Source organism: Cotesia glomerata, linkage group LG3 (genome assembly GCF_020080835.1).
Source record: "Cotesia glomerata isolate CgM1 linkage group LG3, MPM_Cglom_v2.3, whole genome shotgun sequence".
NCBI classification, from domain to species: domain Eukaryota; kingdom Metazoa; phylum Arthropoda; class Insecta; order Hymenoptera; family Braconidae; genus Cotesia; species Cotesia glomerata.
This window is the reverse complement of record NC_058160.1, coordinates 25,470,104-25,496,756: the sequence shown is the minus strand read 5'-3', so window position 1 is coordinate 25,496,756 and position 26,653 is coordinate 25,470,104. Positions and strand designations below refer to the sequence as shown.

At 26.6% G+C, this 26,653-nt stretch overlaps 2 protein-coding genes across 6 annotated transcripts in view; one reads left to right on the top strand and one right to left on the bottom strand.

Moving 5' to 3' along the window:
• LOC123262070 (twinfilin) overlaps nt 1-7,225 on the bottom strand; it is a 12,557-nt gene extending 5,332 nt beyond the window's left edge. Inside the window, exons 1-5 of one of the 3 annotated variants that reach the window (XM_044724079.1) lie at nt 6,985-7,225; nt 6,756-6,833; nt 6,017-6,676; nt 4,593-4,711; nt 3,624-4,231 (exon numbers count right to left, since the gene is read on the bottom strand). In XM_044724079.1, the coding sequence (XP_044580014.1) occupies nt 4,070-4,231; nt 4,593-4,711; nt 6,017-6,676; nt 6,756-6,833; nt 6,985-7,009 (1,044 nt within the window). In that variant the 5' untranslated portion in view covers nt 7,010-7,225 and the 3' untranslated portion in view covers nt 3,624-4,069. Of the gene's footprint in view, nt 1-3,623; nt 4,232-4,592; nt 4,712-6,016; nt 6,677-6,755; nt 6,834-6,984 lie in introns of those variants that run through there. The other 2 variants (XM_044724080.1, XM_044724078.1) reach the window with 2 other exon arrangements.
• An 8,296-nt stretch (nt 7,226-15,521) lies between these two features.
• The window catches only part of LOC123262069 (PDF receptor), a 43,118-nt gene continuing 31,986 nt past the window's right edge, over nt 15,522-26,653 (top strand). The window contains exons 1-2 of one of the 3 annotated variants that reach the window (XM_044724076.1): nt 15,522-15,928; nt 25,070-25,145. The gene's annotated coding sequence lies outside the window, so the exon portion shown is untranslated. The remainder of the gene's footprint in view (nt 15,929-25,069; nt 25,146-26,653) is intronic. The other 2 variants (XM_044724074.1, XM_044724075.1) reach the window with 2 other exon arrangements.

Below are 26,653 nucleotides of genomic sequence, written 5' to 3'. Positions count from 1 at the left end.
CTTCGTAACTTTGTCGCACAGATTGTGCGCTTTCCCTAAATTTTTGTCTAACACTTTGTCTAAACTTGGAAGATTTCTTTTTTGCCATTACGCCGAGGTACTCGACGACTTCCAATTTATATCCACTTAAGATAAATGTTCAACATCCTTGGTACTGCATTAATCGATAGGTGGAATTAGCTCGATCAGCTTAGTGCATTTTCTTCACACTCTTTATCTTCCACGACTTCCATCGTCCAATCTTTGATACAGTTCTTGGAAATGCAAAGAAAGAACTTTCTTCGACCATTTGACTCTGGTATTCGTTCATAGCATTAGAAATTAAATATTTTCAGAAACTTTCTTTTGATTTGTATTTCTTCGTGCATGTTTCATGACTTGAAATGTTGTTAAGAGGCAGTGCTTATAACATTTATAGGATTGACTTTCACTTTTTTTTAACTCTATGTACTAAAATAAAGATTTTCATTACAATTTTTAAATTAAATACAAAAAAAAAAAAACACGATTATAATATTGAATTATAAAAGATGAAGTACATCGCAGTAACTAAACTAATCTCGAAATGATACATTTATTTATACTATGTTGTTTTCACATTACTGACTCATATATACTAAAAAACATAATTATCTCTTTTTGTATGAGACTAACGATGAATGATTATTATGATTATAATAAATCATTATAAGCATTTTCTTTTTTTTTTTTAAAAGCTGGAATTCACTTAAATGACATATCTAATATTTGATGTACCGATAAATTATGCAGTAAACTGTAGATAAAAATAAAATGATTAAGATATAATATTATTATTATTTTCTAAATACTAGAAATGTACGAAAAATTATTATTGATGAATTCATATCAAAATTAATATAAAAAACGATAATGTTTCTTGAGGTGATTACTGTAGATATGCTTAAGGATGTTCACCCCCTAAACTTAATTTTCGGAAAAACCCCGAACGTATTCTACTACTTTTTCTCTTCCGATTGCCGTTGGTTTCGTTGAAATCATCGAATAGTTTTTATAAAAGTTTTGTGATTTTCAACCCTCACATAACTTTTGTTCTATCCATTGTTTTATTATAAAACCAAAAGCATTTTTCATGATTTTTACACCCCTGAAAGAGTATGCAATTGGTCCATTCGATTATTTGCTTGCAAGTATGCGGTAACACCTCTTTGGAGGCTAACTTTTTGAGGGTTTCACCCCTAAAGGCATTTTCCGCAGATAAAAAATACGTGTCTCTTAGATTGCAGTTTAAATAATCCCGAATGGGACCAGGTGGCATCATAAAACTTTAATAGACTTGTTAGCTAAGCACTCTGCTTCTTTCTTGTGACAGAAAGCTTACGACTCTTTCGAAGACAAGTAAGTTTAGGGAGTGACATCCCTTAAGCATCTGCAGTGAGCCACCAAGCATCGTTTATTGAGCACGATGTGAACCATCAATGGCAGGCATTTCTGCATTTAGAAAAAGTAATAACTGCTGTATTTTATGACACCCCAAACTGTATCAGGGTATCAAATATGTCATTTAATGTGAATCTGCTTTGAAAAATGTATTATATCATAATATCTCGCTGAAAGACTGGTATTTTGCCTGGTCGGCAATGAAAAAAGCTAACTTATAGTATAAATATTCATTCGAACAATTTTGCGACAACTATTCGTCGATAGTGACCTGTTAATACCGTGACGAGCAAAATGGTCGTGTTTGCTCAAGATACTTAACTGTTGCCAAATCAGCGCAGCCACTCTTTGCGGACGATGAAGATGAACCGTCAGCTCTTGTGAACTGGTGGCGTCGGCTTTGAAATTGAAGGCTGTCTTGTGCGACCACTGAGGAGATTAACAGAGGCCTGACGGAGCAATACAAGCCAGCTGTTCCCCAATTTAACGTTTTATGCTGAAGCGCCTAACTCAACGGTGCGGAAAGCATTCCGTTACCATCAACAGTGTCGCGTAAAGCATCAAAAGTAATGGTGCCAATATCACGGCGCCAAAACAACAACTGTTCGTCGGCAATAACAAACAAAGTAAGAGCGGGTAACGTGGATCGAAGACTCACGGAAGCTGAACGCTGACCTGGCTACTCGCTGTACAGTTCAACCAGCTCGCGATGTTATCCGGTTCTTCAAGTGTTGGACAATGACTGCTTCCTGCTACATAAAGCCGAAAAAGTGAAACACGAAACCCACGGCCTGCGGTTTTACATAAGGTATTGTTGACTGTAGTTCGCGATCATTCAAAAGCGGTGGGCGTATTTTCAATGGCAGGCTTCGCGGCTGAAACCAATCATGAACCTGCTTTAAGCAAATACTGAAAAATTTTAATAACGTGGCGGAGGCCAGCCAATATTTTGTTCGTACGCCCACGAACTGAACATTTGCTGATACCATTAATCTTATCAGTAAAAATGCTTAAAACAAGTGAACCAGATCGCCATGATTCCAATTGTCAAACTCACTAATCTCCACTTTTGTTCTATTACAAAAGTCGTTGTGTTTTCAACATTTTTTTTCATGAACATCACGATTGCAAAACATATATTGAATAGATCTGCATATGACAAAATGATGAATTTAAGTATTAAATTTCATAAACATCAGAAATATTAAATATTTTTGTAAAAAATCATTTGTAAATTATTTTTAAATTTAATTTGATTATAGTAAAGCATATATTGTAAGCATTTTTTCTTTTTTCTTTTTTTTCCAAAACAGATTCACATTACATGACATTTATAATTAAATATTTGATGTCCCGATACACAAAATAAAGTTTGGGATGCGAAGTAAACAAGTAAGTAAAATATTAAGATATAATATTATTATTATTTTCTAAATGCTAGAAATGTACGAACAAATTATTATTGATGAATTCATATCGAAATTAATATAAAAAACGATATTTTCTTGGTGGTCAATGTAGATATGCTTAAGGGATGTTCACCCCCTAAACTTAATTTTTCGGAAAAACCCCGAAAGACGTATTCTCTATTTTTTTTTCCTCTTCCGATTGCCGTTGGTTTCATTGAAATCCATCGAATAGTTTTTTTTTATAAAAGTTTTGTGATTTTCAACCCTCATAACTTTTGTTCTATCCATTGTTTTATTATAAAACCAAAAGCATTTTTCATGATTTTCCACCCTGAAAATTATGCAATTGGTCCCATTCGACTATTTAAACTGCAAGTATGCGAAACTTGAAAAACACCCCTTTGGAGGCTAAACTTTGAGGGGTAGTTTCACCCCCTAGAAATGTTTTTCCGCAGATAAAAAAAAATACGTGTCTCTTAGATTTCGACGGAGAATAACATATCTCAGTTTCATCAAAATCGGAGGGGGACACCGGAGAGAGTTTCCTTATAAGAAGTAATGAGTTAATCATATTATTAATTACTTTAGTTAAAAATAAAATCAGTATTTAAGACATGACTCGAAATTCATTTCCGACTAGACGAAATTACGTCTCACTAACATTAATCTCAGAATAAAATGCATCAACTCGCAATATACTATTCACAAAACATAATTTAGAATATTATTACGAAAACAAAAATTTAAAATTAAAACCATAGACATTTATACGCAATAATATATAATAATATATAAATGATAATATTTATTAGCAGTACTTTTATTATGGAATAATTTGATTACCACAGAAAACGTCAAACTTTAATAATATTATTTAATTATAAGCTGCTATTTTATTCGAAAGCGTAAACCTGTTGACGATCATACTTTGTTTCATTAGATTTTTTATTTTTTGTAAGATAATTTAGAAAAATACACGGTTAATCCTACTCTTACTAAACAAATATACATATCACGTTGGACACTTAGTGATCCATTAGATACTTTTTATAAATTACTTTGAATTTTTTTTTAGTTGAACCTTTGTTTCAATTATCTCATGAGTAAAATTTGTAATCACAAAAACCTATGTGCGTCATAGCTTGTAAAACATAATTAATATAATAATAAAGACAAACAAAAATCGCATATTTTTTTTAAATACCAAGTATGGAATGTAATAACCAAGTGAGTTGAACCTGTTAACTCAAAACGCATGAACGTTTTTGTTTAGATTTTTTCTCAGTTAAAACCTGCGGAATATTGCTTGTCGGGGTGACCGGGGTCGAGACGATGATTTTTTCTTTTATTGTAGGAGGGTCCTCCAACATGTCTGCTAACTCTTCTCCACTATTTACCTCCAACTGCATTTATAATCCGTTTGCCATTATGGAGCATTATTATTCATTAATTAATTTAAACTTTGGTGCATAAGTTATATGATACAACCATACATAACATCGTTACATATTACGTAATATACTAATTAAATTAATAATTTCACATGCAACCATTTATCACGTTCATTAATCTCAACGTCATTTCGCTTTTACTGACTATTGTCATTATTGTTGATTAATGTATTAATTACTGAAGCATTATGTATATTGCTACCAAATTCTACCGTCTTATTTAATGAACTCGAATGAAACAATTATTGTTCTTAATTAAGCGGTTGAGTGAAAAATTACATTAAAACAAATAAAATAATTATTAAATACTGACCTTTTTCGCAATTGTAACACCTAATGACTGGATAAGATCCAGCAATGGAGCCTTGCATGACGAATAAAGCATTCGCTCTTTGATACTGCAACTGTACCCTGGCATACTGTAGATAAAAACTAAAACAGCAATAATAAATAATAATTATAATTAAATTTTAAATTAATAAAAGATTGCAAGGTGTTGATCAATCAGTCAAAAATAGTCGGAAGAAAATTTTAGGTAAATATTTACAAGCGGGGTCAACCATTTTAATTTTTATTTTTTTGAACGAAATTTCCATTTAATTTTGATATATTTTTTTTGAAAAATACATTAAAAAAATTAACGAAAAAAAAAAAATTGTTTATTACAATTTTAACAAATTTTCAAAAAAATTTATAAATTTTTTAGAAAATTGTGAAATTCAAATTTTTTTTTTTAATTGTTCGTTTTCTTATGTACTTTTCAAAAAAATATATATCAAAAAAAGATAAAATAGAAATTTTACCCAAAAACATGAGCACCAAAATTTTTTCCAACTTTTTTTTATCAGTGCATAATTGTATTTTAATAAACATATTATGGACTTTTCAAAGACTCTTAAGGTAAAAGATCCAGTTATTGACACTGGCCTAATTGTTCAACACTTGGAATTTTGTTCTAATTAAAAAAATTAAACATCCTCAAAAAACCAATTTTCTTAAAATTTATAATTCAAAAATTATGCTGATTATTAGAGTTGATTTGTTTTTTTTTTTTTATTAAAATAAAATTGCAAGTGTCAATAACTAGGCCAGTGTCAATAACTGGGTCTTTTACCCTAAGTTCTGTATTATTTTTTTGACGCCTAAAAAATTCTATAATTAACTACATAGGATTATATTATATTATTATGTTAGCCCATGTTACATTTTTTTTTGATCAATTTTCTTTTAAATTGTTCGTTTTTTATGTACTTTTCAAAAAAAAAAACATCAAAAAAAGATAAAATAGAAATTTTATTCAATAACATGAGCGCCTAAATTTTTTCCAATTTTTGAAGGCTAAAAAGCTATCGAAATCTTTATTTTTTCCTTTCACGACATTTTTTATCATAAATGCGCCGTAAAAACAAGCAGAAAAAAAAATTTTTTTTAAATATTAATTTTTCTTTTAGTTACGGCCCAAAATAGGTTTGACCCCACTTGTAAATAATTACCAAAAATTACGACATTAAAGTTAGCAGTCACTTGACCATTTTCTAATTTTTTTTAACAAATAGAATTTTTCCAAAAAATTATTTTTAAAAAATTGCATCTTTTATTTTTTTTTCTACTTTTTTTTTGCCACTATTTATTTGTTAAAAAAACTCTTAAAATTATCAAATATCTGCTAAATTAATTTTCATCCGAAAATTTTATATTGATCTCCACCTGAATAAAATAAAAAAAAAAAAAAATTACCTATTGCTTCAGTGTAATCACCCTCGTGAGTGTGCTTAAAGTTATATAAATGATATCTGGCAGCATCAGCAGGTACCTTGGTAGGTAACTTATCCAAAGAAACGTCACCAGTCATAACTAAATGAATTTTTTCTTCGTCCAAGTCTATTTTCAACTGAACATATTCATGGACTCCTTTTCCCATGTCAGTTATCGCCTGTTTAGCTTCATCAGTTACAGGGAACGCAACACCACTGAGCGTCTGATGTCGCGTTTCAACATTGTAGTCAGTATGTATAGCTGTTTTCTTGAGCTCAACCAGCTCTTCTTCAGCAGAAGTAAGGGGTGCTGGTGCAGCATCATTTTTCTTGTGTCTGTTGTAACCCTCCAGAGTTACGTCTTCCATCACGGTGCCATGCAATTCGTCTTTTATGGAAGCAGTCCCGAATTCCTGTTTCAGGGTGGCTTTCGTTGACGCGTAGAGCATTTTTTGGCGCACTGGTGCATTGTCGGGCGACCAGGAGATAAATAGCCAGTCGTAGCCGGAGTCTGGTGACTTGGTGTCAAGTCTAAATAATATGTACGCTGGTTGATTTTCATCGATAAGTGGTTTCACTAATTTATTATAGTCGTCTTGCCATTTTCCGACAGGTTTTGATGATGTAGATGGTGCTAACTCCTCTAGGAATTTTAATTACCAGGTATTAATTAGCTAATTAATTAATTAATTATATATTATGTATTTATTTTATCTTCATACCATTTTCAATAGATACTTTTAACACTCGAATTTTTCCATCTCGACACTTGGCGAATATTTTTTTCAGAGCGTCATTAGCTGTAATTTATTGAATTATATTTAATTAAACGGTCAAGTTATTTAACTGTAAGTATTAATTAAAGAGCAAATTTATATGGGCGTGTTTGAGGTTAAATTCTTCGCCTACGTAGCAATGTAAATAAATGTCTATTTTTAAAAATAGTTGTACCTTTTATTCCTGTCTGATGAGACATTATTTATTATATTATTCTAGTTGTGCTGTATTTAAATAAAAATATTGATAAAATTTATTAATTTATTCACAACCTCTGATCTAATACCGCCAGGATACAGTAATCAACGAAATAAACCACTTCAACGTAATTAAAACCACCAAGGTTACTGGAATAGGGAGGCTGGGACAAGCCAGTGTTGCTGAAGGCTAGCTGTCCTAATATATACTCATATATATTACATACGCTTCCAAATTACTCAACAGATGGCCAACTTTCTTTACCCGAAGTGTACCCTCTCCCGAATGGACTTTTGTCAGCCAATAAAATAATGTTTTTTTCGCGCGAAATTACAAAGGTATGAAAGTATTTTCTTAAAAGTTTACATTTTATATTTGGACGAAAATTCACTGTATAAAAATATTTAATTTTTTAAATATACAAATAATTAAAATAAACAATTTTTATTTATATAATTAGTCTTTGTAATTAGATTTAAAAATAAATATTTTAAACATTAGTTATAAAATACATTTATGTTTAATATATTTGGTAAAAATAAGCTTCAATAAATTAATAAGAAAACAAAATTTTTTGTAAATTTAAATAAAGGAAAATTTAAAATTTAATATAAACTCATCGTCGGCTCAATTATTCACAATGAACTTGAACTTTTTCTGCGCTTAATAATATAATATATTAAGGGCCAGTTTTTCAATCAATGATTAAAATTAAATTATCAATTAAGTTAATCATTATAAACTGTAATCCTCACTTTTACCTGTTCCGGAGATGTCTTCAGTAATTTCGAATTTCTTTTTATGAAATGACACTTCGACCAAATAAATGTCAGATAATTTTATCACATGAACTTTCTTCTCAGCTAAAATCTCAAAGATTTAATTAGTTAATTAAGAATTCTCAGTAATAGGCTCATAAATTTTCTTCTTTGAGAATCATCTTCATTTATTTTCTAAAAGAAAAATCTTTTAAAAACAATAATAAAAAAAAAGAATAGGCAGAAATAAATACCATCATATTGTCATAGATTAAAAAAATATCTCTTATGATGTTTTTAAAATAACTTTTGACCGATCTAATAGATAACTATGAATCTCTTAATCATATTTGATAATCGAGTAGCAATCGTATAAAAGCTTTTCAAGATTATATCATGGTATAGTAGTTTATAAATAAAAGGTATATAATCAAAAAAGAAAAATTTTGGCAAAATCACTTTTTTTATTAATTCTTTCAAAATAATGGTCCAGTAGGAATTTTTTTAATTTTCGTATTTTAAGTATTTTTATATTTTTTTAATATTTTATTTGAGATGTTATATTTTCTACTATAATTTCAGAAATAGTTTATTCTTAAAATTTGTAAAATTCGAAATACCAGTGTTCAATATTTGTGATTTAATATCAATTCAGGTGAGTTAATATCAATTCAAACAGTTTTTTAATTAAAGTAGTAGAGAAAAGCAAATTTGAAATATATCTATAAGCTGTAATTAGTTGAAATAGAAGTAAATATCATAAAATATGTATGTAATGTTGAGAAAGTTATTATTTAGTAGTGTGTGACAGTTTATGGGTATTATTTATTTACATTCAAAAAGTTTTTATTGTGTTCTTGAAACTTGGGTTATTAATAAATTTATTATTAACTTAAGTTTCATTGTATAAATTCATATTAAAATAATTATTAAAAAATTATATTTATATACTTTAGAACTCTATATGAGAACTTGGAGGTATTTTTTCTGCTGACTTGCTGTTGAAAACTTTAAATGTTTACAGAAAAGTCGAAAATTAATTAATTTACGATGAATTGTATGAAAACAAAAAAAAAACGTATTCTTTGCATAGACTAATAAAAGTTATAAAAAAATAATAAATAATTAAATTCTAAGATAATGAAACTCAAATATAAACTTGGATGAATGCAATCAATATAAATTGAGTTATACATTTATAAATATTAATTTCGCTTTTTACATGGTTTCGCGGTTGAAAAGTTTACAATAAATGCTTTCATTTAATTGAATTTTAAATTATGCTACATGAATAAAAAAAATACATTAATATAATTAATAATTAAATTTTCTAGTGTAAATTTCAATAATTATGCGCTCCAATAAAAAATAAAAAAAAAAAAAAAAAAAACTGGCAAACTTTGTAAGAAATAATTCTCAAAACTGTAAAAATGAACACTTAGAATTTTTTAATTTTTAAAATATATTTTTTACAGAGTTTGTGAAAATTTTATTTTAAAACTGTAATTTTTTCTACTTTTTTTTTGGAGTACTTAATAAAATTTCCACCATAAATTGTAATTTAACTGCTCATTTTTCCGTAAAGTCTTATTGCAAATAACTATTTGAAGTAGAATATACTTTGAGCATTTACATTAAAAAGAGAAATATGTTTTTTTGTATAATTAGACTATAAACTTAGAAACAAAGAACTCCCGTAATAAAAGCTTATTCTTGTTACTTATTATCAATATTTGTTTGTTCAACTTTACAATAAGTTGCAAAACACTGTATTAGGTAACAGACGGTTATGCCACGTGATTAAAACTTTTTTTTTTTTTCAGTTTACGTAATATAAATTTCGTCGTCAGATCCAATGGAAATTGTGGATCTGACAGTATTATCAATTGTAATTAATAACAGGCGAATTGATGACCAATCCATTTATAATAATTAAATACTGTCAAGCACAAACGATCGACTAAACAATTATATCATTCTGCTAGTTATTATTTTTAGTTAATACTCGATAATGAGGGAAAAATTTTCCGATCGTTATCGATAAAGTTCTTCCTTAAAAAAATTTATGAAATGTCAGATTGGCATAATATATATTGTGAATAAAATTTATGATTGAGATTTACAACATAAAACACTTACATTAAATTCTTAGAATTCTACAAGTAAATCGATCACTTTATTATATGTGCTTTGTGATACCCGTTTTATTATAAATTCATTTACTACCCTAGGGCTTATTACGTAATTCTAGCGTACTAGATTGTGTTGTTGAAACTCGAGAAATCCATTATACTTCTTGGGAATTGCTTCAAACAAAAGGCTAAAATTCAAACCTTATATTCATATACATGCACTAAATTTATTAAGTTATTTATTTTTCTGATACAGTAAGCCATTAAACTTTCATTTAGTTTATTTATTGTTAAATTAATGAAGAAATTTTAAATACTCAATATTGATCCAATTTTTTGTTAACAAATTTTTCGTTAAATATTTATTTTTTATTATCTAGAGATTTTAACTATTAATTCTAATGTGAAAACATAATAGATCAAGAGAAACTTTTATTTATTATACTTAATTGAGAAAGTATAGGCTGATAAAAAAATAAACTCAACTTAAGAATATCATTTTAGAGAGTTTGATTATCTTGAATGAAGTAAAAAAACTCTTGAGTCAAGTAAAGCTTACCCAAGCCAATAAGAATTTTTTAGTTCAAAATTTTTTTCTTTTTCTGAGATTATTGAACTTTTAAAAAATGATATTCTCTTTAAAAATGAGATTTAGATTCTTTCTCTTGAATCAAGTTAATTTTTTTATCAGTGTAAAAATAAAAAATAATTATTCTATTTATAGTCTATGAAACTGATTAAATTACTATTAACTTGAATGATTTTACGGGCTTATTCATTTATCTGACATACGTAAGTCAATAACAATAATTAATACATAACAGATATTCAAAGGCTAAGTATCGGCATCAAAGCATATTATAGGATCAAAATTTATAGTCCTGTAATAAATTGATGAATATTATCTAAGTCAAAAATGAAACATTTAAAATATCTGTAATTATCCAGCAAATATTATTTATGATACTGAAGTTAGCCGTCAGCTGTAAATTTTAAAAATTTTTTTAACAAATCAATTACAACAAAAAAATGCTTCTAAAAAATTTCACTTATAATTTTTATTAATTTTCACATGTGGAATTTTTTAATAAAATTTTTTTTTATAATAATTTAATTGCTATAAAATTCTAAAAAAATTGGATCATTGGATGTATATGTCTTAACTTAAAATTGTGACATGTCTACTCAAACTTTTCTTACTTACTAACTTCTTGTAGCTTCTTCATACACTGATAGAAGGATTTATTTGTATTAAAAAATATTTGTTAATAGTTAACAAATCATTTATTAGAGACTATTTTTTAGTATTAAACAAATATTTCTTAGCATTTAAAATGATTTATTTGTATTTAATAAATCTGATATTCATTTATTAAATATTAATAAATCTTTTTAAATACTAAAAAATATTTGTTAAGGACTAAAAAGAGGTCTCTAATAAATGATTTTTTAAATATTAACAAATATTTTTAACTATAAACAAATCCTTCTATCAGTGTAATTACTTGTAGTTCCTTCAGTTTTAATTAACTCTACAAATGAAATCTGTTATAAAATTGTATTAATTTCTATATTTCAAAATAATGTAACAGATAATACTGGTAATAACACAATTAGCAAAGTTATAATTCAAAAAAAAAAAGTTCATAAAGTTTAAGAAGAATTAAAACTATTGCTTTCAAAAATTTTTTTTCTAGTAAAGTTTTTAATTTTTTTTTTTATACCTCACTTTTAATTATATTTTTTAATCTATTTTGAGACGCGAATAAATGATCTTTCAAAACTTTTAAATCCATGTTTTCATCTCCGCAAGTCGAAGTAAAATTGATGAGGTCTCTTGATCTACTTCTAATAGGTATTGCATTAAATTTGAACTGTCACCCGCGTATACTCCCACAAATGCTTCTATTCACTCACCTCCTAATTTATATTAGAAAAAAAATTAAACCCCTTCTATTATACAATTCCGTTATGTATTTTATGTGTTACGTGATGAAATTATAACAGATGAACGACCGCGGACAACTATTCGATAACCGATTATGATTACTGAATTAATATTTAATATCTTAAAGTACATCATTAACTCTATAATTAATCAATACCCAGTCGTAAGACACCCTTTACCTAACACGGCAAAAAGTGGCTTCTTTATTGCTGCTAAATAGATGAAGTTTATTAATACTACAAAACAATAAAAATGAATTTTTATTTTTTTTAACTTCCCGCTAAGAAAATTGAAAATTTTCCAAAATCGGGAAGTTATTGGTTTTACCCCGTTTTTCGAAAATCGAGTTTTTATCAGATCTCGACGTTTTGAGGTCCTAGGATGCTAGATCGATAAATTTTGAGAAATCTCAAAAAAACTACAAAAAAAAATTTTTTCAAATTTGGTTTTTTTGGAATAACTTTAAAACGGCTTTACCGATTGATTCAAGAAACTAATCAGCTCTTAACATTAAAAAACTACGTCGATCACCGCCAGCATGGTTGACATTAGTTTATTCGTTTGTGAGTTATCGTTGTCGAAAGAAAACCGAAAAAAGTGTTTTTTCAGAATTACTTCGAAATTCCTAATTCAATCAATTTAAACTTAAAGATTCTTTATGAGCCTTCAAAAACTGCGTTGAATGCAACGAACCACGTGAAAATTGGTGAATTCATTCAAAAGATTGCGGTTTGAAAATTCAAAATATATAGTGTTTTATTAAACTTCTATCAGACTTTTCAGCTCGGAGAGCTCAAAATGACACGGAAATTATATTTTTGAACTCTACGAGCTCAAAAACATAATAAGTGCAATTTTGAGCGCTTAAGTATGGAATTAGCGGGAAGTTGCAGGGATGGCCTTTAGGGTCATCTCATGGAGATAGAGTTCCGGGAGTTAGGAGTTTTTTATTGAAAATTTCCTCCTCTTTCAGAATCTTTTTTTGAAATTTCTTAAATATTGATAGTTTATGAAATATTGGCAAAAAACGAAATGCCATTTTTTTTCATCTTTAATTGTTTATAACTTTTGCAATTTTTTATGTGCTAATACACGCTTTTGGCATATTTTTCTAGGCGTCATTTCGGATCCAATGAGCTATCGCACATAATTTTAAGAGCATTATTTCTATTTTGTACCATTTTCAACTTTTCGACTAGACTAGAAGTGTAATCTGTAAAAATACAAAAATAAAATCTGAAAATTGAGACGTGTAAATGAATCGATTTGTATAAATTTAATAATTCTATTAAAAATAGTTTTTAATTTAAAATAATTAAATTCTTTCAGAGTTCACAATTTTAACAATGAAATTTTTTTCTTACAATGTATTAAAATTTTATTTGTAACTTATAAAATTACTGTAAATGAACAAACGTTTGCATCATCTTATTTTTCTGTGCGGTAATTACCAAAAAATAATGATGTATATAAAAAGCAATTGAATGATCATTAAGAAATTTAATTTACGTCATTCGAGATAATATGTATTTGTTATAGTTTTAATAGCTTTTGACTAATCGGGTTTTTTCATGGAAATCTTTAAATTTTAAACAAAGTATAAAATTTAGTCAGTCAAATTTGTAATAATCACTAATCATCATCAGCAAAAAAATGAATTCTTTTCATTAAAATTAAAATTTTTTAAAAATTTCTTTTTATAAAAGCTAATTTTTATTAGAATTTAGATTTTATAAAAACTAATTTTTATTTTACAGATACAATACTTACAATATTAACAATATTTTTTACCCTTTCTACGGTTCTTTTTTACGGGGTAAGTCTCTTAAATTACACAATTATTATAATAAACTAACTGTTTAAATTAATAGATCGAAAGTCAATCGGTATCAAATAAAGGTGCAATTGTTGGACCAGAAATTCCCGTATTTTATTTAAGATATCCACAACCCAACTACCTGAAAGTTGAATGCGTAAATAATGATTATGATGATTAAAAATAATTACAATGTAATTGAAACTTGAATAAAAATATTTTTTTTGTGAATCAAAAAAGTCGATCTAATAATGTAATTATTATTAATCATGAAAAAAAAGAGTTGTGATCAGTAAAAATACAAAAATAAAATCTGTTATGATGAAAATTTATCCCAAAAATCAATAAAAAAAATGTTTATTGTTTTTTACATGAATATTTTAATTTCCTTTCTCATAAATTTTTCAAAGAAAACAAAATTAGTTAACAGCCGAGACCAGTGATTGCAGTTTCAATCGGCTTAGCGAAACGAATGGAAATTTTGAAAAAACGTTTTTAGAGATAATAGATAATTTAATAAACTATTTCACCACAAAGCGTTTTTTTCAAAAATTTCATTCGTTTCGTGAAACCAATCGAAACTGCAATTGCTCTGCTGTTGGGAGTGCCACAGAGATAGTTCCGTTGAACTCCGTGAGAGCAAAGCGAGAAAAAGATGGTCTCGCCTATTAAAGGAAATTGTTTGTAGATGAAGAATTTTATTCTCATTAAAAAATTTTTCACGCTGATAGAAAAATTTATTAACTATTAATAAATTCATTTATTTGGAAACAATTTATATTTATTTATAAAATATAAATAATTTTTCTTTTTTAAAAAAAGAAAGTACATTTATTAACAAAAATAAAGTCTATTAAATATTAAGTATTACTTGTGAGTACAAAATTATCTATCATTCCATTAATTGCTCACAAGTTATCAATAGATTTTTTTATAAATAAAAAATAATAATTATATTTATTCCCACTTTTCAATTTTAAGTTGCTATTATTCAAAACTGCTCTTTTTCCGTGCTATAATATTGCTACACGTGCAAAGCATTGAAGAAAGAAATAAGAAATTTCTGTGAATCAGCGAGCAGGAAGAAGAATTTCATAATAAAAATTCATGCTATATATTTATAATAAACACATGTAATTCGCCACGTGGGGATGAAAAGAAAAGGACGAACGAGTGTTTGGTGGGCGCAAGTAAGAGATCCGACTGCGGGTAGACAACTCGTTCGAGGTTTAGGGTATGGAAAGAAGGGGTTGGAAGAAATTTGCTTGAAATGTGCAGGGTCGAACTGCAGTTGCCGCGTGCGCTCCGACGCGTTGACAGCCTCTTTTATCAAAGTTCTCCCTTATGATTTAAACCCCTCATTAGCTGTTACATTTCACGTGGATTTATACTTAATTTATCGTAACTGAAAGTTTTTATTATGTAATTCTGTTTTTAAATTATCACTAATTAATGATTATAATTACAAAAAAAAAAATTTGATTTAAATTAGAAAGTTTTTGTTGTACTTTGAGGCACTGTTTATTTTGTGAGTCGACGTTAGGATTGTTAATTATAAATTAACGATAAAGCGAGCATTGTCGTCCAGTTTAGTTAAACATTGTTGTAAAGAAAAAGACATTTCTTTTTTACATGTGAGGAAATTAGGATGATTAAAAATTAAAAAAGAGTAATTAGCATGAACAAAGGGACTTGTTTAATCCGTATTTTTCTTACTGTTTTAATAGTCTCATTGTAATATTGCATCCGTGCATAAGCTGTGTTATAGTCATAAATATAATGAAAATAATATTCTCTCCAATTTTTATAGAAAAGTTATTAAAATAATTGTCTTCTGAGCACGGTTAGTTTATTTTATTTTATTTTTTTTCAATAAGTTGGTATGTGATAATAATTATAAAAAGTGAAAAAATTAATTAGATGATTTTTGACTGTTATTGCGAAAATTGGACAATTTTTTTTTGTCAGCTAATTTTATTTTAAACTTAAATCTGTGATGGTTAATTAATTTTTATTGATATGACATGGCTGATTACAAAAAAAGTAAAGAATTGTTCCAACCGGAAAAAAATTCATAATAACAATACAAAAATCGATATTAATAACGGACATTGATTTTGTTGCGGGACATCAAAGCCACAAAAAAGATTGTAAAAGGAAATCAAAATCCCGCACTTATTGACAGAAAAGTACCTAGTTTTATTGAACAAAATTTGTCAGACTTCTGATTGGAGGAGCAGGATGGAAAAATTGAGTAAATAAGTTCGTAAGTATGCTTTGTGTGGTTTAAAAAAAAATGTGTCAACCGAAGGATATATTTAATTTTCAACTCATTTTTAATTTTTTTTTGTTTTTTGAAAAAAAAGAATGTTGGTGATGTTATTATTTTTAAAATTGTATTTGAATTTTGACACCGATCATTTTAACATATAAAATTTGAGAATTTCACTATTGTAATGTTTTTCAAAAATTTTCAATTGATATATTTTTTAAAGTTGATAAAACGTCATAATTTTGCTTGTTTTAATTTATTAATTTATCTTATAAATAACTTTTGATGTCATGAAAAATTACTCTGATAAAAATAAGAAATATTCCCAAGAGAAGAATTTTTTGACTCACAAATTTTTTAAGCCAAATTTTCAAATTTGTTAATTTTTTATAAAAAATATAAATATTTATTTTATAATCAAATTTTTTTTCTACCCTTATTAAAAAAAAAAAAAATTTAACGCTTTGAGCCATTTCGAATCGTTTTAAATCTTTTTTTTTTTTAATAAAAGTATAAAAATACCTTGGAAAATATTTATTTTCAAACATTTCAAATTACTATACAGTTCTACACAAAAAATTTCGAATATTACACCTCATTAAACATGACCAGCGTCGTGAACCTCAATATGATGAGCGTTAGAATTTATCTCGTTAGTTTTTTATTCAACGTGAAACAATGCTAGAAAAATCATTTCAACTGTAAAAACTTCTTCCACGTGAGGGTTTCTTTTTGTTCATTTCACCGAGCTTCAATTTCGCTCTTATCGGAAAACCAAAGACGCTAGTGTTTAAAACCAGACCGGTAGAAATATCTGTGAAAACTAAAAAAAAAAGTTTATCAAACATAAAAAAGTTCATTTTATACAGACTTTAATTTATCATTATAACAATTACTTTTTTTTGTCTGGATAAATTTCAATTTAAAAATATTATCTTTATACTGTAGACTCGTTTTCTACCAGAGTGATAATTACTTTGACGTACTTCCATTCGAATTAATATTTGTGTTACATTTAAGTGCTTCTCACGTTATTAATTCAGTAAAAATAATAATAATTAATCAAATATCTCTCAATTTATACTTTATGAACTGCCTGTATTCTAAAATTCATTATTTAAAATTTATAATCATAATTATTATTCATATGTGGATTGAAAAGGCATTTGTGATGATAATAAGCTTTAAAAATTACCTTGAACTACTTATTTAATTTATATAAGTATATTTATAAATGCACACACATAAAAACTTGTTTATTTATAATATTTCATTCAATGTGAAGCTATTTAAAGCTACTTTGTTTATTCATGACATTGTTCTCGAAAATATCAAGCTATGTATGAATTGTTATACAAAAAAACTCCAAATTATTTCATACTTGTGATTAAATTCTATTAAAGTATTAATCAAATATACGTAATTTAAAATTATACTTGTCCGATACATATCATCTGTATAATTTAAATAAACACAAGACTCTATTGATCGAGAAAAATAATATTTACAAACGTAAGTCTTGCTTGAAATTGTCAATTGATTTTAGTCGGGTGAATTCTGAGGGAATTAGCAATGTTTACCTTTGCGGTTATACTGCTCTTCATCGCAGAATATTAATCTAATAGTATCCTTCGCCTGTTACCTTCAACCCTTGAGGTTTAAATCTCCATACTAGTTATGCTCCTTTTAGCTAGTCAATATGCTGAATCCATCCGATCAGGTGCGGATTCGGTGTCGCATTAAGTATTAAGCGACCGAAATGATTTTATGTACACAGACCAATCCTCATGCCCTTCTCACCCATAATTATCTTCAATTACAATGTCAACATTTGACATTTGTTAATTAGCCACTTTGAAAAATTTATGTCGATATACAAACATCATATTTCCATTTCTTAGTTTATCTAATTATGCAAATAAAATAAAATAGACGAGCTGTCAATCACTGGACTTGAGTTGATATTTGCTTATATTTTTTTAGTGAACCAAAATTAGTTTCGCTCTTTGCAGTTAAAATTTTTGATAGTACAAATCAATAGAAATAGTATTATTATTAGGTTTTTATAGAAATTACTTTGCTGACTTAACTCATTTTTGAACTATATTCTGCACTGATAGAAAAATAATCTTGATTCAAGAAACATCTTTTCTTCAAAAGTTGATTTTTGTTTCAAAATTTCTAGCTGTCTTAATTAAAAAATTAAACTCTTGAGACTAGATGTAGATTTATTTCATTCAAGAATTTTTGTCTTTTGATTCAAGATAGGCAATAACATGATCCAAGATATTACCGAATTGTATTAAGAATGGCTTTTTTTTTTGAGTCATTCATTTACTATGTGAATTTCTATAAATTTATGTAATAATATTTAATTATAATAAATTATATTTAGTTATAATATTACTAGATAGATAGATAGATTTGTTACATTGTACAGCAGTAAGAACTGCCTTTTACAATTTTTTCATCACAATTGTACTGCCTCTCTCTATTTCACTGCGTTCGAATGTCTTTCAAATTTTCATTGCGTTCAAAAGTTTCTGCCTTTCAAATTTCGCACATAGATATCGCAACCTGCTCTTTCAACTTTTTATAATCTCTGCGTATCTCTTGCGGCTGTGGACCGACTTGTGCTTCCTGTACTGTATTTGCCCTATTCCTCACCTCTTTCGAATGGCTGTTGGAATAGTGGCGATGGGGAAACCACAGAGAAAACCCATGCCAGTACAAGTCGGCTAATTTATCGGCGATGTTAAATCGAAAATCTATAAAAAATTTTTTTTATTTACTTCAATAACATTTTGAATAAAGAAATTATTATTTAAACCAAAAATTTAAAGTTTTTTAAACGATAATGTTATTTTGGCCCCCACCAAAAAATGATACAAAAAAATTTTTTTTCCACCATTAAAAATAGTTTGAAAAATATAAAAGTATTTCCTTATTTTTATCACTCTCTAGATTTCATAATCATTTGAAAAATAACTGCTATACCTGATGCACCTCGTTTCTTTCCGCCCTTAACCTCTTTTATTTTCTAGAAAATAATTATAATTATAATGGTTATTCAATTGCCATGAAAATCATCATACTCCTGCTAAATTTAAATTTCAAATTACCGCTGAAACGTAAAAGATTCCTGTGTGGGAATCAATGAAGATTATTCTGAAGAATATATTTGTCACTATTGTGAAAAATAATTAATTAATTGTAAATAATTTACATTTGAGACTTAATTTTAAAATATTAATATTGTTACGTTTTTGAAAATTCATCATTAATAATAATTAATAATTTAATAATTGTAAATAATTTACATTTAATGTTTTGTTTAAAGATTTTAATTTTTTTACGTTTTATGAAAATTTATTTTAAATAATCTAACAATTAATGATTTTCTTCGGATTTAATAATATAAAATAGATAATTTATCAATTGTAAATAATTTACATTTGATGTTTTGTTAAAAGATTTTAATTTTGTTACGTTTTATTAAAATTTATTATAAATAATCTAACAAGCGGCATGATGGCCGAGCGGACTAAGTCATTATCCCAATAAGTTCGTTCGTGCATCATATCGTGAGGCGAGGGTTCGAGCCCCGACGGTTGTTCGAATAGTTTCAACACCAACCGTCGGGGGTCGCTCCGGTAGCCGAACTGTACTGGTATGGGTTTTCTCTGTGGTTTCCCCATCGCCACTATTCCAACAACCGATAGAAAGGGGTGAGGAATAGGGTAAATGTAGTACAGAAAGCACAAGTCGGTCCACAGCCGCATTGGAATGAAATTATATATGCGAAAATTATATGTTGATTATAAAAAGTGGAGAACATGTTGAGTATAAAAAATAGTGGAGAATATGTTGATAATAAAAAAGGGTTGAAAAACTGAGTTGATAATATAGAGCGGAAAGTAACCTTGTAAAAACCAGAAAACGGTATACAAGTAAAACTCATAATAATAATAATAATATAAATAATCTAACAATTAATAATTTTCTTAGGATTTAATAATATAAAATAGATAATTTATTAATTGTAAATAATTTACATTTAATGTTTTGTTTAAACATTTTAATGTTGTTACGTTTTATGAAAATTTATTATAACTAATCAAACAATTAATAATTTTCTTAGGATTTAATAATATAAATAATAAATAATTTAATAATTGTAAATAATAAATAATTTAATAATTGTAAATAATTTACATTCGAGACTTTATTTGAAAATAAAGTTTGGTGAAAAAAAAAATTTTTTAATAATTTGGTAAAAAAAAAAAAAATTTTTTTTGATTAAATTTTGAAGGGGGGCCGTTATACTCCAGGTATAATATATTAGCTTAAAAATATATAAATATATCAAATTTATGATAATTTGGTAAAAAAAAAAAAAAATATATTTTTTGACCAAATTTTGAAGGGGGCCGTTATACCCCAGGGGGCCATTATACCCCACCCTCCCCTATACGATGATATAGCCTTTATAATGAAGTACAATTCAAGTGAATAAATTTTGACTTTGATTCAGTGAAAAAAATTATTACACTGTAATAAATTATATATTATAATTTTATTCTAACCAAATTATGTATATTTATATGAATTCAGATTTATATAATTTCATTACGATCGCTTACTGGTAAAATATTTGTATCAATTTTTTATTCATATATCGATCACGTCTGATTAAAAAAGCCATTAAAAACATTTACCTCACTTCAAATCGTTTTTAATCAAGTTGTATTATATGAATGATAGAGAGACTATGCACTTTTATTTATATCATATGGAATGTCTAAACTGTGAAGTGTACAATCCTTACACGCTCATCAATAAATCGTTTATATATCACAATTTTCAATTATTAAATCATTCAATTTCAATATATCATATACATTTATCACATAAACAAGTTAATATTTATATTGCGCTGATAAAATTAAAATTATTTCCGGTCGTTTTTAAAAGTCAATTTTTTTTTTATTTTCAATTTCACTCCGAAATTGATTTTAAAGGTAAAATACTAGAATTAAAAAATCACACGTGATGCGGAGAAGGATTAACTAAGACAATTTCAGGCAAAATTGAGTAATTATCATATAGTTAAAAGCATGGCGTAAATTTGTTAAATAATTTTCAATAATTAACGATTTTTATTATAAATTTTATTAATTTGATTCGTAAGGAATCTGTTTTTTTGAAATTAATATCAATTGATTTTTTTTTAATTAACTTTTTACGTTCAAAACTTCAACATTAATTAGGTGGTTACTTTTTTTTTTTTTTTTTTTTTTTTTTAATTAAAGTTGATTGTAATTGGATAAAATATTTTCTTTACATAATTTAATAGCAGCTGCATCTATGAGCTTAATTCATGCATGGCATAATCATTAATCCAAGACTAGTGTAGCGTAATGTCTATCCAGCAGCAGACAATATCAATCACGGTGTTAATTTAATCTTGGAAATTAGATGCAATCAATGTCATGAAGTCATTGATTAAATAAAATTATTTTTTCTATTATTAGTACTTAAATTTTTGAATGCAAAAACTTTTATTTATTTCTGCCACATACTTTTTTTATCAAAATAACAATAATAAGCTATATCATATCCTAAGAATAATAACAGTACTTGATATATTCACTGTTTGCTTTAATTTTATTTCTTTTAAGCGAGAAAAAACTTGTCATTATTTATTTTAACGCTTAGTGTTTATTTATTTATTTAAATTTGAAAATTGGTCCGATTTTAGCGGTTAAATAAAATTAGTTCATTGGAAATAAAAATATCAGAGTTTTATTTTGTGACAGTTGGGTTTTTTCATGTAATCATCTTTTTTTCTGTTTCATTTCCACTACGTTCTACTTTATTGAATTACCTGAAGATATCTTATATTGCATGACAATAAAGTCCACTTAGAGTTGATTAAAATTTATGAGAACACTTTTGTAGATAATTGTCAAGTAGTTGGTGAAACAAAAAATTATTTGATTTGTTGAAGCGGATAATAAAAGAATTTCTTAATCAATTATTTTAATTTGATAAATTTATCTATTATTCATTTGATAAAATTGCCGATCATTTATTGAAGTGAACGATGCTCTTTTTAATGAATAAGATTCGCGTTGGCCGGATGCGATAATCCAAACGAGAAAACCCAATATAAGTTCAACAATTTTGAACAATAGGCTTTTGAATTTTTTTAGACGATTCATAAAATTGCTTTTATATTTGTGAACTTATGTGACAAAAAATTATCTGTTGAAATTTATTCGTTTTATTTGTCTCTTCCTTCTGTCTCTTCTAAGCTGAATAAATAATAAGTCCACGGACTCTAAAAAAAAAATTATTTTTATACACTTTAATATTTTACCGAGAAAGAATAAATTTCATTTAATAAATTTATTTATTACATTGAAATTAAATAATTTTTTAAATAGAAGTATTTTCATTGAATCTTTGATTATTATTAATAAAAAAAAGTTGAAAAAAACTTTCGTTGAAAAAAGAGAAACTTTTTTTTCAATTAATGTAATTTATCATATTGCATTTGAACTTTCATTTCAGTACTAAATTTAAAGAAGAATACAATAATTTTATAAACATAAATACATTAATAGTTAACTAAGTTATTTAATTTTACCGACTAAATATTAAAATGATGAGGAAGTAAATGCGACCTAGAAAAAATGTTGTCCTTGGATCTCATCATCATGACCTTGCTCTCTATCTCTGTATTTTTGCTCTCTTTTTTACCTCTTCCTTTATATCGATTGTTCTATTTAATAGCAAATGTACAAACCTTTATTTCTAATATAAAGCTGTATATTAATATTTACTCATTGTCAACAACAGCATTCATTTAAAAAAAAATAAAAAAAACAATAAATAAATAAATGAATAAATAAATAAATAAATAAATAAATAAATAAATAAATAAATGATAATGATAATGATAATAATAATAATGCTTTAGATATATCTACATATAATTCTTGTATTATGTTATAAAAATAAGAACAAGAGAATAGTCAGACATACACTGGCAGATGTAAAGCTGCGATTACAAGTGCGAGAGTACATTTGGATAAATGAAAATGTGTGTAATCATAATTAATGAAAACAAAGTTTGTAGGTGGATTAGACAATCTCACCGAAATTAAAAATGTGCAATTCATTAATATTTTAATAAATTATAATAATGATAATTTGAAAGTTTCGTATAATTATATGAAAATTTATACACTTTAGAACAAGTAAAGTGAAGAAGATCATAATCCTTTAATAATTAAATATCACTTAATAAAATTAAAATTTATGAATTTCATAGGGTTACGGTAATTGATGATCGAGTTTGTTAAATAATTCATTAATAATAGTAAAGTCTTTGAAGTAGTTTGAAGAAGCTCAAGAATTCTAATGAACACTATTCTATACTAATACTACTCACGAAGTTTATCTCATCGGATAGACACATCCATTCTATATAAAACTTAAGTTCGGAAAAGCTTTTTAACTATTTTGTAGATAATCCATAAACTTTTTTCAGCCATTTATTTAATGCTGTTCAAAACAATACTTTCATACTTTCTCGTACAATTTTTATATTTTTCTTATTAATCGAATTTTGTCAACTTTTTACAGAGGGATCTTTACATTGATTTTTCAGATAACTATTAACTATTGAATTAATTTTTTTTTTCATTAGTTGAAAGCTGTTAACATTAATCTTCTCGTTCTTCACGCAAAAATCAGTGATATAAATTTTTATATGGTCATACGTGGTAATGACTTGATAAGACCAATGTTAAAATTATCCACCTTTGGAGTTAATTATTTAATTAAACAATAGAGTACATATTTAAACTGTAATTAAAAAAACAAATCAAGCCTTTATTTCAACGTTACCAAATTACTCGTACTTTCTCAAAATCCTTAATCACTATCTAATCTTAAATAACCGCGAAGAGTAATTCAGTATAGTCAAATTTGTTATCCACACAAAATTGCTTTACGGATTTCAGTAAATCTGTCAGTAATTTATAAAATTAATTAAAATTACATTTCTATCAATTAATGATAGAATTTTGTACAGTTCATTGCTAGTATAAGCGATAAATTTCTCAGCGATATGAAATTGCAAGTATAAAGAAAATATATTTATTAATTTTCTTCAACACCGTATAATTCAAAAATTGTTTAATGTTTATTTATCGATTTATACTTTCTATATCGTTTGGCGTGCACATATGTTGTTGATATATAAGTAGTGAATTGGTTAAAAGTAATATGATGTCTAAGAAAATTTACTAGACCTTGTCGGAAAAGCCGGACGACAGTCGACCGTGAAATAATCGGATTTATAAGTCACTGCACAAAGAATGTGTATAAGAAAAATAATATTCATAAGATAAAGTATGTAACCGTAAAAACAAACATATTTTTAAAAATGAAAATTAAATGTACAACTGCAAATATGGTTATATGTAAACTGAAAAATAATTAAACAAACATTTTTATTTTAACACAACAATTCTTTGCCACAATTGAAAAAAAAACTTCCTTGCGCGTTCAAAATACGTCAGTATTTTTACAATCTGTCATCTATTTTTTTGCTGACTCGACTTTTTTATAATGCTTGTTATATCTCCAAAAACGCTACTCATAGTTTTCTGCATGAGTGGAAGTCAAGTATACAAGTGTAACACAACATTTTTCCTCAAAACTTTTTTAGTAGCTTTAATCTTGTTTCTAATTTTTTTTTTTTAGTCTTTCAGCGGTACTATTTATTGAATTAAAAAGTCTTTAAATACTGACCTTAATTTCTCAGAGCAATTTACACTCTTTAATTGAAGTTACTTCGTTTTGACATATATATTGAGTATAGCTTCCGTCACTTACTTCCAATTTTCCTGAAAACATGTTCAATGTCTAGTTGAATAACGTTCGATCAATAATTTAATCTACTCTCACGTGCATTCATATGAAAGACTTGATCTGCATCAGGATGTATTCTTTTTTTGCCTATTACTTGAGTACATATTTGATATTTCGTAATACGTAATGTAATGATAAGTATAACTATTCATTTACTTTTTTATTCATCAGCATATTTTATGTTTTTAGTAAAGTTCCTGACGTTTTCTGATCAATTTTTTACGAAGAAATTCAACTCAATTCAATTGAACAGCTGCAGTTTATCGTAAGTATATTACCTACAATGTTGAAATTTTTTGTAAAATTACAATATTTTACAAACCAAAGTATGAGTAAAATTACAAAACAATGTATGCTAATTCAAAATTATAGTTACCACTAATTCCTTTAGATCAGGGTTGTGAAAATTTTAATGAAAAATATTTTCATTAACTCATTAAATTCAATTCTCTAATGAAAAAATTTTCCACTAAAAAATTTAATTTAATTGTGAATGGAAATATTTATCATTAAAAATATTTTTTTAATGATTAGTAAAAATCATTTAAATTAAAATATTAAATTTAATGATTAATGGAAATATATAAAATTAAAAATTTTTTTAATGATTAATGGAAATATTCAAAATTAAAAAATTTTTTTAATGATTAATGGAAATTTTCAAAATTAGATATTAAATTTAATCGTTAATCGAACTATTTTTCAACTTTCCACTATGAAAATTAATGATTTTCAAAAAATCGGGAAGTTAGTAGTTGTACCCTGATTTTCGAAAATCTTCGAAAAAATTTTCGAAAGAATTCAAAAAAAGTATTTTTTTGAAATAATTTATTCGATTAATGTCGGATTGTTATTGCAGTCGTAATTTAATTTATAGCTTTTGATTATCGGCGTCGATTGCTATGAAGAACGTCGAAATCGGTTAATTGATTCGGTAGACATCCTTGTTGAAAAATATAAAACACTAGCAATCTGCAGTCACTATGTGAACGCCGAGAATTGTCAACTATGAATAAATAAAATTTGCTCAATTACATATCGACTTTTGTTAAATTGCACTGTACTTTCTTAAATATTGATATTCTTAAATATATAAGCTCACTCCGACATTACACTCATCAAGAGCTTTCATTTGAGTACCCACATCATTTTTTCATATATTGCACGACTCATGATGCGAAGCATCAGAGAGTGCTTTACGATCGAAAAATTTTTTTCGCCTCATTTTAGCAACTATTTTTAGTATTATAGCCTTGTTAGTTTTCGGAATCAAGATATTTTGCATACTATTGTCGAGATAATTGAATGGAGATTAATTCCATCCTTTCTAAAAATTGATTTACTGCAATAGAAACGGAAAAAAACATCAAAATAGGTCAAAAAATTTTCCTGTCCGTCATGTATGAAACCCCGGAAACACTGTAACTTGTGAAAAAATCAATTATTTGAGTAAAATTTTTTTTTTTTAATTCTAATCGACGATTGTAGGTCACTGAATTCAAATGGTTAATTGATTCAGTGTCGTTTAATTACAATTAATAAAAAACGAAAACTACAAGACTGTATATCTATATATATCCATGTAAAATTAACATGGATGGTGATATATCTATATCTATAGATATTATGTACATTTTATTCCACCAGGAGCGCTTGTGCAGTACCTTCCTACTACAACTGTTTTTTCGGCAATTAATTTTGAACGACTTAAGTTTTTTTTTTTTTTTTATAATTAATTTTTTTCATAATTAAATGAGCATTATGAGTCGTGCA